Source organism: Lissotriton helveticus, chromosome 3_1 (assembly GCF_964261635.1).
Source record: "Lissotriton helveticus chromosome 3_1, aLisHel1.1, whole genome shotgun sequence".
In the NCBI taxonomy this organism is placed as follows: domain Eukaryota; kingdom Metazoa; phylum Chordata; class Amphibia; order Caudata; family Salamandridae; genus Lissotriton; species Lissotriton helveticus.
Window position 1 is genome coordinate 1,890,219,381 of NC_136061.1, and position 13,556 is coordinate 1,890,232,936.

General features: G+C 47.8%; 1 protein-coding gene across 2 annotated transcripts in view; it reads right to left on the reverse strand.

The window, feature by feature from the left end:
• Positions 1–13,556, reverse strand: part of LOC144823936 (sperm-specific sodium:proton exchanger-like) — an 8,804,346-nt gene that overhangs the window by 5,707,024 nt on the left and 3,083,766 nt on the right. For both annotated transcript variants that reach the window (XM_078682870.1, XM_078682871.1), the window contains one exon: positions 4,683–4,854. In XM_078682870.1, coding sequence (XP_078538996.1) covers positions 4,683–4,854 — 172 coding nt within the window. The remainder of the gene's footprint in view (positions 1–4,682; positions 4,855–13,556) is intronic.

Here is a 13,556-nt window from a genome sequence, read left to right on the forward strand (position 1 = left end):
AAAGCATTCCCCCACGACCCTGAATGTGAATTCCAACTTGCATAGAATTGGCATTTGGGGGCTTCATTTGAAGCAAAGAGATCTGGAGCTGGTTTGCCCCAGAACGAGAAGATCATATTTAGCGCTGACTGATCAAACTTCCATTCATGGAGGCTGTTTCATTGCATGTTGGTGATATTGTCCATGCAAACTAACACCGAAGACTCTGCTATCATTGGTAGGAAAGCTTGGAGACTGAGTTAGATGGCTTTGAGCTCCAGGCCATTGCTATGTATGCTCTTTTGGAGTGGTGACCACTTTCCTTGAATTTGCAGGTTCTTTACATGACTGCCTCCGCTCTGCAGGGAGGCATCAGTAGTTATTATGAAGTGAGGTATTTGAGGTAAGAATATGTGGTCTTCTGACAGGTGGGAGGTCTGGGACCACCAGGCTAGAGCTTCCATTATATCAGTGTGAAGATCACCAGGCCACTGAACAATCCTTTGGTTTGAATCTATTGTTTTTATACCTGTTCCTGCAAGGCTCTCGTTTTTAGGTGTGCAGACAGGATCATATTGATTGCTGAGGACATGATGCCCAGAAGCTAGCTGAACAGACACACAGAAATATATCTACATATATTTTCTTTTTTGTGAGGCAGTTCCTAGAGCCTTCTTGATTGCTTAGGATAGAAAGTACAGATCCTAGTTTGGCAGCCCAGGAACAATATCTTCTTGGGAAGAGGAGTTGATGATCTTTGATAATTCACAAGGAAACCTAGTTTGTTAAACAAATTTAGGCAAGCCTTTGTGGACTTGGACACTTGAAATGCCATTGGTGGTTTTATCAACCAGTTGTCAAAGTAGGGGAAAGAAGCAGACACAGGGGTAGACAGTAGGTAAAACTGCAGGTAGAACTTTGATGCATAGGTGGGAATGTGGAAGTATGAATCCTGTAAATTCAGAGCTGTCATGTGGAGTCAGAGAAGGTGCTACGTAACAGTATTTTTTCCAGAAATACTCGTTTAAATTTCGGAGGTCTATGATAATAATAAAAATAATAATAATAATACGGACACTTATAAAGCGCGACAGCTACCTCAAGTAGAAGTGTCCCGGCGTTAGGCGATCAACCGTGTGCAGCTGTAAAACCAGTAAGAGCCAGGTCTTAACTTTTTTCCTGAAAAGAGGTTCTGCCTCAATATTACGTAGGTCATATGGCAGGGTGTTCCACAATTTTGTTGCTCCCAAATGTTGGATCACCACTCCTATATTTGCGTGTCTATGACAAAAAAACAAGAATGGAAACCGTTCGTTGCTGAGAATGTGGTCCTCTCTCTATAGAACCTTTGGTTAGTGTAGCTAGCGCTTCTTTCTGAAGAAAATGGAGATGAGGAGGGCACTCTTGTTTTAGTAAAATAAATAAATCGTAAATCATACGTTCTTATATAGCGCCTTTCACCGTAAGGTCTCAAGGCGCTTGCTTTGGGAACCCGTCCTGGCTTTTCCGTGTGAGATAACCCCTAACTGGGCATCCCCAAGGTGAAAGCCAGGCATCCCATCGTGGTGGGGCCGCCGTGGAGATTAAGCAAGCTATTGCCCAGAGTTGCAGAGTAGAGTGGAGGATGCAATCTGGGTGAACTCTGACATCTCACCATATGTGATGAGATTCAGGACTTATTTGTCTGATGCTGTTTTCCATCATAGATGACAACATTTTGGAATTGTTTCTCCCACAGGATGGCATAAGCAGCACCAGAACATTGTCACTGTATGTAAGCTAGTCTAAGCGCTACTAAGAGGGATGCTAAGTCTGATACCTCTGGTATCCTTCTTGATGCAGATAAATGTCTCTTTCACAGGTTCCTCTGAAGGGTGTTTCTTTGGAAATTGTCATGTGCCAAATGATCTTGCTTTGTCAGAGTCAGCCTTAACTGCTTGCAAGGCTTCATCGACGTGCTTGCCAAATAGACTGTTGCTATGGAAAGGTAAAAATGTTAGATATATTTGCACCTCAGATTCTAAATGTTGTGGCCTTGAACCATCCTTGGCGTTTAAGGACAGTGACCCTGCCAGTTGTGGGAAGCTGTTTTTAATTAGGAGTGGCATCTTATACAGTAGAGTAGAGCACCTTGTTATACAGTGTTGGTAATTGTTGTAAAGCGGAGTCAACTGTTGTGCAATAGTGTACGGGCATTGAGTCGAGTACAAATTTAGACAATGGAGTGTACGAGGATAGAGTGTAGCAGAGTCTACTGAAGTGGGATAGAGATTTGTAGAGTGGATTATATAGAGTAGAGGATAGTACACTTGTCTGGCAAAGAGTGGAGTAGAGTTCAGTGGAGACTGCTGTGTCATTTTCTTGGGATTGGGGGATGCCCATGCTGGGAATATATATATATATATTTTAAATCCCTGCTGTATAGTGGGTTTTCTGCCCCATGACAGAGGGGTTAGGGGTAATTACCTAATCTGCCCCTTAGGGGAGCGAAAAGACTGTTGCCCCATTTAGTTGAGGTTGGCCATATCCATTACTATGGTATGTGACCCTGATCCATTTTTTTTTAACTTTCCCTGGTGTCCAGTGACCTTTCTACCCCCCGCTGCCCGAACAGTTAGTGGGTAATTACCTCATCTGCCCCTAAAGGTGGGCAGAAAGACTGTTGTCCTATTTACTTGTGATGGGGCATGGCCAAGCCGATGCTGGGCAGCCCCAACTCCTATATTTTTTTTAAAAATACTTCCCTTGTGTCTAGTGGTCTTTCTGGCCAACGGGGGCAGATCGAGGGTAATTAACCACTCTGTTCCTTGGGGGGGGCAGAAAGACTGTTGCCCTACTTAGTTGGGGTGTGGACACAGGCAAGCCCATGGTGGGCCGCCCCATCCCATTATTTCTTTTTAAAATCCTTTCTCTGGAAAGACTGCTGCACCATTTACTTGGGATGAAAGATGCCCATGTTGGGAAGCCCCCACCGCAATATTTGTATTTTTAAATTCCTTGCTGTCTAGTGTGTTTTCTGCCCCTGAGGGACATGTCAGGGGAATTACCTCATCTGCCCCTTGGGGGCCAGGAAACTGTTGGCTCATTTAGTTGGATTGGGGGCATAGCCTTGCCTATGGTATTCAGCCCCAATCCTATATTGTTTTTCTCCCCCCCTGAATTATCTCATCCACTCCTCAGGGGGGAGCAGGAGGACAGTTGAACCATTAACTTGGGTTGGGGGCATGCACATTCCCCTTCTTTGCAGACCTCACCCCTATATTTATATTTTAAAAATCCCTGGTATTTATTTGGCTTTCTGACCCCAGGGGAATGTAGATCAGGAGTAATTGTCTCCATTTGCCCGTCAAGCGGGCAGAAAGACCGAAATTCAAAAATTGCCACTGGAACACCAATAACTTACTACTTCCAGGAGAATGCTTGGTGGTCTGATATATCCCCCCAAGCACATTCATTGAAAGTAAAACGAGCCCATCGGCTCTTTTTACTTTCACTTTTGCTGAAAATGATGTCACCGCACCCTGCATACCAACCGTCATTGTGGTAAATAAAAACAATCAGGGTGCTCAGCAAGATCTTTCAGAGCAGCCTGCTTAAAAAGAAGGACTCCGGAGGGGCCTTTATAACCCTTCCCCGTGTTGGTCACTGGCTGACAGACGCACAGGGTAGGTTGTGAAGGAAGTGACCCTATTAGGTTCACCCAGATCACTTATGACCACCTCTCAGCCTTCCATACAAAATGAAGAGTCGGTCAGACAGTAGAGAATACAAACCAATATCTATTTATTCAGGTACTCTCAGAGTGGAGCCCAGTCTGCCCAGTCACTAGGAGTGCTGCAGAGGGACTGACATCAGCAAACGTAAAAATATATTATGTACATTTTAGAATCAATGAAAACACGCCACAATGGAATATTCCAAGCAGATGCAGCTGAACAATGAAGTACAAAGGATATCTTTCGATTCTGAGGCCGGGCACAGTCTATCTACTACTTAAGGTCACTCTGCCCGTGCCCGCCAATAGACAAGTGGGAAAAGGCCGCTATCTAAAAGGAAAGGTATGCGCTAATAAGAACAGTGTATTCATTAGTGAAGCAAAACCCAACCTCGGGGAAAAGAAACTTAACAGAGGCCTTTTCTCGAAAATTAGAAATATTTATTTTCGAATATCACTCAAAATGGCACCTACATAAAAAAAGGCGCCGCAAATGCTAACTTACATAAAACAATACATAAACGTGAATTTTTCTATTCTAACAGTTGCGAGGTTGTTGGCCACTGGATGACAGCCATACTTAAGAAATTTAAATTTGACATTCTTGACAATTATTTTTTTTTTTTTACTGTGGACAACCAAACAGTAGAATCCAGTATTTCACTTACTGATTTCAATAAACATTTCCTTGATTGAAGAAAAAGTTTCATCCTAACTACCCCAAAATAAATATGTTATGTAAAAAATACATAGAGGACAACTGCAGGACCGTCGTATATGACAATCTCAGGACTGTGGAGACAGTCACAAAACACTCACAAACTACTTCCGACTTCAGCCTCGTAATACTTAATGTCACAATAAAATATATGACCATGTTACACAGTTAACCATTAAGTGTTTTGAATAGTTAAATAGTTCAATAGCTAAGGTATCAAAATAAGCATTAGTGTATTTCTTAGATGAATTGAAAATATTTTGTATTTACCCTTTTTTTCATCAGCGGCTCTTCCAAAATATCTGACTTGGATATCAAAAGTGCCATAGTAAGAGTGAAGTTTCCTCTCATTTCACCCCAAACAAGTACAACTGCAGTACGCCAAGTAAAGCCACGGCCAAGGCGTTTCAGCCACATACTTAGCATGGAAATCATTATAATCCTGAGCAAATGAAAATGTAAAAAGAGAAACGGTTTATGTGTGAAAGAAAAATATGCATATGTAATTACATTCATAGAGTGATGGTTTATATACAAGTAGAGTAAGCCAAAGTATTTTTTTTAAAGTATTTTGATAAACAAGGGCATAGGATTTATTTTGCTATGTTTGCAGAAGCTTATTTAGCAGAAACTATCATTTGCACAAAGGGTCGAAATTAGGATTTTCCCAAAATATATAATGCCACGTTCCATTTCTGTTAAGCATTTGTGGGTGAGGATTATGCTTTCTCATTTCTTTACTGAACTAACTTATAAAAAAAAAACACAATACCAATTCCTGGGACACAACTCCACTAATGGGCACTATGCACATATAGCAATGTTCCAATCACCTTTCTTGAATGTTCACGTGCATTAAGATTCCAACCGAGCATACGGCGCCTCCCTTGCCTTGTTCAGCTCCAAAAACTGGGGGGCTCATTTATGAGAACTGATGTATCGCTGCGGTAATGCAGCAATGCATCAGAAAACGTTGCGCTGCAGTATGATATTCTTACATGCCATATATGCGTCGTATTTACGGTTCTGTGTACCATTTCACAAGGTCCCGAGGTGTGCCAAAAATATTTACGCATCCATGGGACAGATGTGTGGTACAGATGTGTGGTGTCGTGGGCGCAAGGCCCACATACTGCAGAAGGACTGACACAGGCACAGTGGTGAGGGTGGTTAACTGGCCACGAGCGCTCGGCCCCCTTTTATTAACCAGGTCACCTGACTCGTGACGCTGGTGGTGGGTGGGTGTATCAGTGTGGGTTACAAATTATTAAAGACTAGAACGTGTCCAACAGGACACTACATTCCTCCCCAACTTTAATAAAAGCTGAGGCAAAACAAAGTCCGAACCTGTGGGGGGAAAATACAAAAGTATGCAATCTCCTAACTTTGGAAGGAGTCTCTTCCGCTGCTTGCTAGATGACGACGGTGGAAACTTTCAGCTGAAGTGTTCGTTCTCTTGGGCTCAGCGTCCTGGTCCTCGGTGGGCGTGCTCTTCTGGACTTGCGCCATGGCAGTGTTTTCTTCAGTCCATAGAGATCTTGCTCTTGGAGGTGACGCAAAACAGGGTGACCAGATGATAGACTTGATGGAGGTTGACCTTTTAATAGTCCGTCGGGTTTCTTCACGGTAGGCAGCTTGGCTTCACATTGCAAAGGAGGGAGTGGTTTAAGGGTATCCCTCTCACTGGGGCGCCCCTCTCACGGGTGTTTTCCTGCCACGAGATATCCCGGAGGCCCTCTTCTTCAGGTTTCCGCTGGGCTGGGTGTTCTCTGCCGCGTTGCACCAATTCTACAGTCCGGTGTGAATGGAGGAGGCAATGAGATTACTACCTTGCAGTACGTAGCTCCACCTGGAGGGTGGCTGCTGACTCTTTCCTTTGCGCACAAGTTCCTCCTCTTCCCAGGACGTGCAGGATAGACGGCGATGGATCCATCTCTTGTGTCGGAACCCTCTGCCACCGGTGTCCCTGAGGCCTTTGCCTCTTGGATATCCATGGGCTGGTGTGGAGTGGTCAGTTTTCCTTCTGCCGGACGTCTGAGCGCTCTTCACATCCAATCTTCCGCTCAATCCCAAAGGTAGGTGTCACCAATGGTCCAGCCTGTACTCTCCTGTAGTCGACCGGTCATCGGGGGACTTGTAAGTAGATGCCTGTTCTGTTCCTAGTGCCATCAATTTTCTCCTGGACATGTGGGTTACTGTACGCGGTGTTGTGGGGCGTGTCACCTCTTCTTATGGTGGGTGTGTAGACTTGTCACACCTCTCCTCACCTTTCTGGATGTTGTTGTTCTTGATGGCGTCGTGCCACATGACTCCCTTCTTCTTCTCCTTCCTTCATGGCGTCGTGCCCTTCTTCTCCCTTTTCCTTTTCGCGAAACGGTCTGGTCATCTTGCTGTCTCTGTCTTCCTGACCAGGCTTCTCCGGGCGGCACTCCGCCCTTTTCCCTCTGGTCTTGTCCTGGCTTTAGGACACTGTCATCTTTTCCACTCTGTGACTGGACCAGTTGCTGCGACTTTCTCATGTTGATAGTTTTACATTCTGGCTCTTGGTGATGTCGAAGTTCGTTGGTCCATGTTCAAGGACTACGTCTTGTTTGAACTTCTTAGACATCTTGCCAGTCCGCTCTGCCGATCCCTGGCAGTGGCGTTGCTTGGCACAGGTGCTGGTGGCTGGGGTGATGGTAGTTGCCAGCTATGTAGTGACTCGGGAGGACAGGTTTTGTGACTTGCTGGGAGTGTTGGATATCCGGAGAGATTTGGCAGCTATGTGCCTTTGCTTTGCTGATGTTGGTCTACGGTGGCGGCTTGACACACAGAGTGTACGGTTCCTCTCTTGCCTGTTGTGGGGCCACTGCCGACTCCATCTTGAGGCGGTGTGAGGGCGGGCACTCAGTGCTGATCTTCACCCATGGCATCTGCGGACAGAAGCAGGGATGCCGACTGACTCAGACTGCCGACGCTCAGGGATGGACAGTCGCCAGGGGAAGCGTTGGGATTAGACGTGGTCTGCACTTGCTGCGGCTTATGTTTGGTTCATCCGTGGGGCTGTATCCTGGGACGTCGGGCCGCCTTGGTGGCTGTCTGGCGTGTCAGGGTGTGCTTCTTGGCTGGCTGTGAGTCCCCGGTTCTCTCCCTTCGTTGGCTTGTTCAGCCCACCTGTGCTCATCCGGTCTTCGGGGTGACAGGGCTGTCACTCTTCTTCTTTTCTTCGAGGGCGTTGCGTTTGGACCTCGAGGCGGCGCTATTGTGGCGCCGGCTTCTGCCTTTGCTCTGGCATGCTTGTCTGGACTAGTCACTTGGCGAGGTGCTCCTTGTTTGCTGGGCGACGTGACTTCCGGTCTTGTGTCGCTGTTCATTGGAGCACACACATGGTGCTGTGGCAGCCCGCCACGTGGGGTGTGCGACTCCGCTCTCACCGATCTGGGTCGCGGCCGACTCCATTTTGAGGCAGTGTGAGGGAGGACACCGTGGGTGGTCTTCGGCCTACTGACTTGCTTCGCTGTGGCGGTGGAGATGTGTGTGATCTCCAACCTACGTGTGGAGAGGTTTCCTGGGTGCTGACTGTGCAGTCAGGTTCACTGGCACGACCTCCTGTGCGCTTGGTCGTTGCGTGCTCGTGTTGTTCCTGGACGCTTTCTTCTGGCACTTGGGGTGCCTGTGGAGTGGTTGTCTGTTGTGCCTGTTCACCAATGAGAGCGGGTGATGCGACCTCTTCACCGGTGGTGGCGTTGGGCAGACATATGTGGTGCGGGCTCCGCACCAGTCTTTCTTGCGCTGTTTCTGGGGGCAGTTCCCTGGAGACATTAGTGTCTTGGCTGGTCGTCCACTTCTTTCTAGTGGGGTTGTCTTTGGTGTCATCGCTTGAGCTTGGACAGCGCTTGCCTGGGCTGGAGAAGCTTTTCTGGTGGCCTTTGGTAATGTCCCATAGTCTTTTCTCCTTTGACAGTCCGGGCAGCCCATTAGGGTGGTGTGCCATGCACCCTGTCCGTCTTTGTGTGCATCATTTGGGCTTGGCTTCTTACTGTGCTTTGCCATCTTTTGCTTCTTGGAACGTTCTTGTGCTGGGGTAGTCCTGGGCCCTTGGCATCTCTTTGCTTGGTGTGGGTTTCTCGTGCGTGCATCCATCTGGCACATTGGGCGTGCTGCATAGGGACAGAGACACTGTAGACCTCTCATGCTCCCTTCTCTTACAGGGCAGCTGTGTGCAGTCAGTTCTGGTACTGCCTGTGCTTTGCAGCCTCAGTTTCCATTGAGTGAGGGCGGTGCAGAGCTGTAGACGTCTCTGTTTTTGCCTGTTAGTTGAGGTGGGGTTGGATGTTTTCTTTCCTCCTCCTGGGCATTGCATGATCAGGTTGCGCTGCTGTGGGCTTTTGGTTGCGCTATTCTGACTGGGTTTTGGTAGGCCGTGCAGGGTTGGGCTTCTTGAAAACTCTCTTTGGGGTTAACAGTCTCTTCCTTGCGCTCCTTGTAGCCCCTGACCTCATTACACAGTTTCTGCAGTAGCTCGTGGGAGGTACTGTGGTAGGGGCCATCAGGTGGAGCTGTTGTCGGGGTGGTTGCTGACACTGCAGGACTCTGTATGCGGCAGTGTGGGGTTATAGTTTGGGGACTTCTCAGTGTGTGTAACTGTTCCCGTTTGGTTTCTTTTGTACTGTAGTTCCTATTATCCCAATAGGCTCTGCGCATTGGAATAATATCTTCAATAGTATAGACGTAGGACAGAGGTTAACTAGGTCTTCTACTGACGATATTAGACTTAAAGTTTAGTGTTTGCCAGCTAGCTCAGAGTTCACTAGAAACTTTCTCGAATAGACAAGGAGGAGTTTAACCTCCCTGGATAGACAAGAAGGGATTTAGTTTCTGACAACCATAGAACATGACAACTTTGCTCTCCCCTAATCAAGAGTGTATCTCTAGAGTCGTATGAAAACAAAAGACAACTTATTTTACTCAGTCAGTTCAGTGCATTCTAAGTTTCACCAGATTGTAGAGAAAAGGAAGAGACGGGCGTGTTCAATAAAAAGATGTTATTTATTGATCAGTCTCTTTTCTCATACAAGAGAAATGAATCGCTATTATTGCAATACTTATTGTTAAGTAAAGTGCATACAGTAATAACAGAATTATAAAATAATACTGTAAAAGCATTGATATGGTTTCTTAGCCATATGATACTTAAAATGGATAAAATAGATACAGACATATATACATTGACTAATCGTACTCAACTGGTGCTTCTAACTACGCCTACCCCAATGTACCTGACTGTGACAGCTGGGCCGGGGTAGTAAGGACTCTACAGGCTGCGAATGTCATATAACCGATTTATTGACATATAAGGGTGTTTGCCCGTGGGCAGAGAAATGAACAGGTCTACAACAGTCCTCCGGCCGTTGGTTCGTCTTGTCCGGGGCTTTATTCTCAAGGATCCCCGTCTTCTCCCTCTGGGGCTTCTCGGCTCCGGTTTGCAGTCAGGGAGGAAAGAAACATACAACAGCCTCGTTAGTGGCGGACCGAGGGTAAAGGCATTAGAGGGGGAAGGGGGAGTGAGGGATCACCAGGGTTCCACCACCTTGTCGCTTAGGGTCGGTCTGAACGTGTGCCTGGGGAACGTGAGGATTCCTGTGACCACCCTCGTTCTACCCCGTCCCACCCCGTGTGGTGAATAACCCTAGCATACGCCCTCATACCTTGTTTAGCCACACTTCTCCCCTGGAAGTGTGGCAGGGCGGCTCGTGGGTCCGTGGGCCTCCTGGCTTGTCGTGTCTCTCCTTCGGCAATCCATTCTGTTGCGCGTCCTCCCTTCCGTCTTCCTTGGTGTTGGCGTTCTCCTCGTCAGTCAGCGAAGGCAGCGCTGAATCACTCCAGGCAACGTCAAAGGAATCCTGCGGACGGGGCGGAAACGGACACAAGTTAGCAGGTACGCCCCGTCCATCCAGGACAGGGAGCTCGTCCTCGTGACACTGACCTAAGCCTAATACGTGGGTGGGAGTAGATAAGTAGCAGTTTAAGTTAAGTTTGTTTTGCCAAGGGTCTGCTTCAAAAATTCTCTGCAAGGGGTTATTCAGTTCAGTACCTGGGATTTAGAAGGCTGGAGGGCTGGTATCTCTATCTCAGGGCTTGATATCCCAGCTGCCTGCAAGGGCGGCTGGAAGCGCCGGAGCTGGATTTCTCGGCAGGAGAAAAGGCAGCGTCTCTCTCTCAGCGCGTCAGAAAGGAGGGGCAGCGTCTGTGGGCTTCGCTGTCAGCTGGGCTCCTCGGCAAGTCTCGCTGCTCCAATCTTGTCACCACCTCGTGTGTTTGCTTAAGGCAATGTCGGTATTATTTATACCTGAAAGGTGCCGAGATTGACGTAAGGATGGACATAAATACGTCAATAAGGATGTCATACGAACTGGTTGTTCGCACATTCTTTACTGAAGTTCTCGGCTAAATCAAAACAATGGCTGCGGGGATTTCCCAGGTCGTGGTTGGTTTGATTTGTTTTGAGAACACCGTATGCCTATTAGGGGGCTGGAGAAATAGTGCTTGCCTAATGAGATGGCATGCGCTATGACCTAATCAGATAACGGGCTTCTGTGCCGTTGTATGGCTAATCAGATAACGGGTTTCTGTGCAGTTGAATGGCTGCTAGATAATTATTAACCAGACAAGGGTCAGAAATAGGGGGATCGATACAGTACCCATAGTAAATACATCACACCCACTCCACGTAATCTATGTCCATATTTACAAATCTAGGCATAGTAAACAAAACTAGTAGTGCATGTGTATACCGAACCACCCCAAAATACAATCAATTGCATTCTGAAAATTGGAAATGCGAAATAAACAAAAAGATGAGTATAGTTACTATATGTACTTCAAGCAGTATAATAATGCTAAATCTAATACGCATATTTTGAAATCAGCATGAAATTACACATGAAATGGCTCTTAATACAGAAGAAAAATTCGAGACCATCTCATCACAAAATCATAAATACTTGTGAACATGCTAGAGGGTAGCTAATGTCTCTAGAGTAGTTAAAAATAGAAATGTTGTTCTCTAGGAATAGTTTTACTTTAAGCAGAAGATAAGTGTCCCAAAAAATCGTAAATATTTTTGGAAATGGATGGGGAAAAAAAAATGTCTCGCACTCTGTAAAAACTGGTGAGAAAATTTCTTATTGCTTTATTTTCAAAGTTGAAGGCCAAATTCAGGGTGTAGGGAACGCCGTGTGCTAGTTTGTTCAAAGTCATTATTTCTGCTCTGGTGAAAACATCATATTGTTGAGACTTTCGAAAAAACTGTCAACTGCTTCTTGCGAAAGTTCCACTAACTCGGAAAAATTTTGTAACATGCATTCATGAGCATGATTGCCTTCATTGATGTTTCGATCAGCATAGCTGACAGAAGGTCGTACCTGATTGATGCTGCTTTCATCTTGTACTTCACTACTCTTCAATCGTAGTGGTGAAGTCTCCACGAATGCCGTTATCAGGATTGGTAGCCGCTGGGGACAGTACAATGCATGAGCCGTTACCGGACCCAACAAAGTCTCTGCGTCCATTGGCACATCCGATTGTAGTGTCAGACAGGTGTCCAACACGCATTCTTCGCCGCATAGCAAGCACCTTAATACAGGCATAACACAACTTTGCCACATCGGTCTAAATGAAAGAAACCAAGTCATGTTCAGGTCTCTAAGCCGGGCTATTCCAAGGACTTTAGTTATGCGGTCCCTGTAGCGTATGGCTAGGATCGTTTCTTCCATTGTCGCTGGTGTCTTGTCTGTGAAGTGGTTTGCCATAGCGAAGTAACAGGATCAAAAATAGGATGCCTGCCACTAGTCCCACAAGGAGAGGAAGTCCGCCAAAGATGGGGAAACTGGGTGCTACCGGAGGTCACTGCTTTGCTCCTTGCCCTCTGTCCTTGGGACCGAGTGCTGCCGCTGCCTCTCGCCGCACCCGCTCCGCGGGTGCCGCTTCGCGGCTTCAGCGAGGAAGCGCTGCCTGTGAGGCGCAAGCAAGCGGGAGGAGCTGGAAAACATCAACGGCGCCTGCAGCAGGGACTCGGAAGTCCAGGAGTCCCTGCGGTCCACAGGTGCACACGGACGCGCCCACTGACAGACACGCCCCCCGCCTGGCCAGAGTGAAAAGGCGTGTGCCACCATTACTGTTTGGGACACTGGGTGCTTACCGGAGGTTACTGCTTTGCTCCTTGCCCTCTGCCCTTGGGACCGAGTGCTGCCGCTGCCTCTCGCCGCACCCGCTCCGCGGGTGCCGCTTTGCAGCTTCAGCGAGGAAGCGCTGCCTGTGAGGCGCTAGCAAGCGGGAGGAGCTGGAAAACATCAACGGCGCCTGCAGCAGGGACTCGGAAGTCCAGGAGTCCCTGCGGTCCACAGGTGCACACGGACGCGCCCACTGACAGACACGCCCCCCGCCTGCAACGCCCCTACATCATGTTCTACACGACGCTCAGCGGGACGCGAGCGGGACGCCGAGCGAAGCCCGAGCAAAGGGCGGGCAGTCTGTGGCAGTCAGGGGCAGACAGAGGCTGGGCTGGGCCACGTCTCTATCACTCAACCCTGAGTTCAGGTGGGCCCGTGTGGCTCCCTAGGGTTTGCCCTTCACCATGTCAACCCGTTCAGGTAAATTACTCAGGAGTGAGTGCGAAAGGGGAGCTGCTGGTGGGAGCCCAGTGATTGGATCCATGGACCGTTTTATAACTAGAGTGGCGGCAGTTATAGAAAAGGAAATCGCTATGTCCGAACGCCGTCTCTCCGAGGTCTATCTCCCTTCTAGACGCTCATCACTGGGGGCCGTAGCACAGGCCTTGACACCGGCTTGTGAGCGGGACCTATCTGCCCCCCATGTTGCTGTCCCGGGTTGCCCTATAGACCTCCCCCCGTTGCTAGAAATAGGGCAAAATATAGACAGGTTGGAACATTTGGCCACGCTTCTTCCTAGTGGCATTGAGGAGGAGGGTGGCTCAATTACACCACCTCTACCTGTACCACCTACGCCCCCAAATAAAGTTACAACTCAGTCACCATTGCCAATACCGCCCGTCCCTACCATAGTAAACCCAGATGGGGCGCAGTCTGTACATGATTCACGTAGGCAAAAGAAAAGGGCCAAAGTAAAAAGGCAGCTAACCCCAAT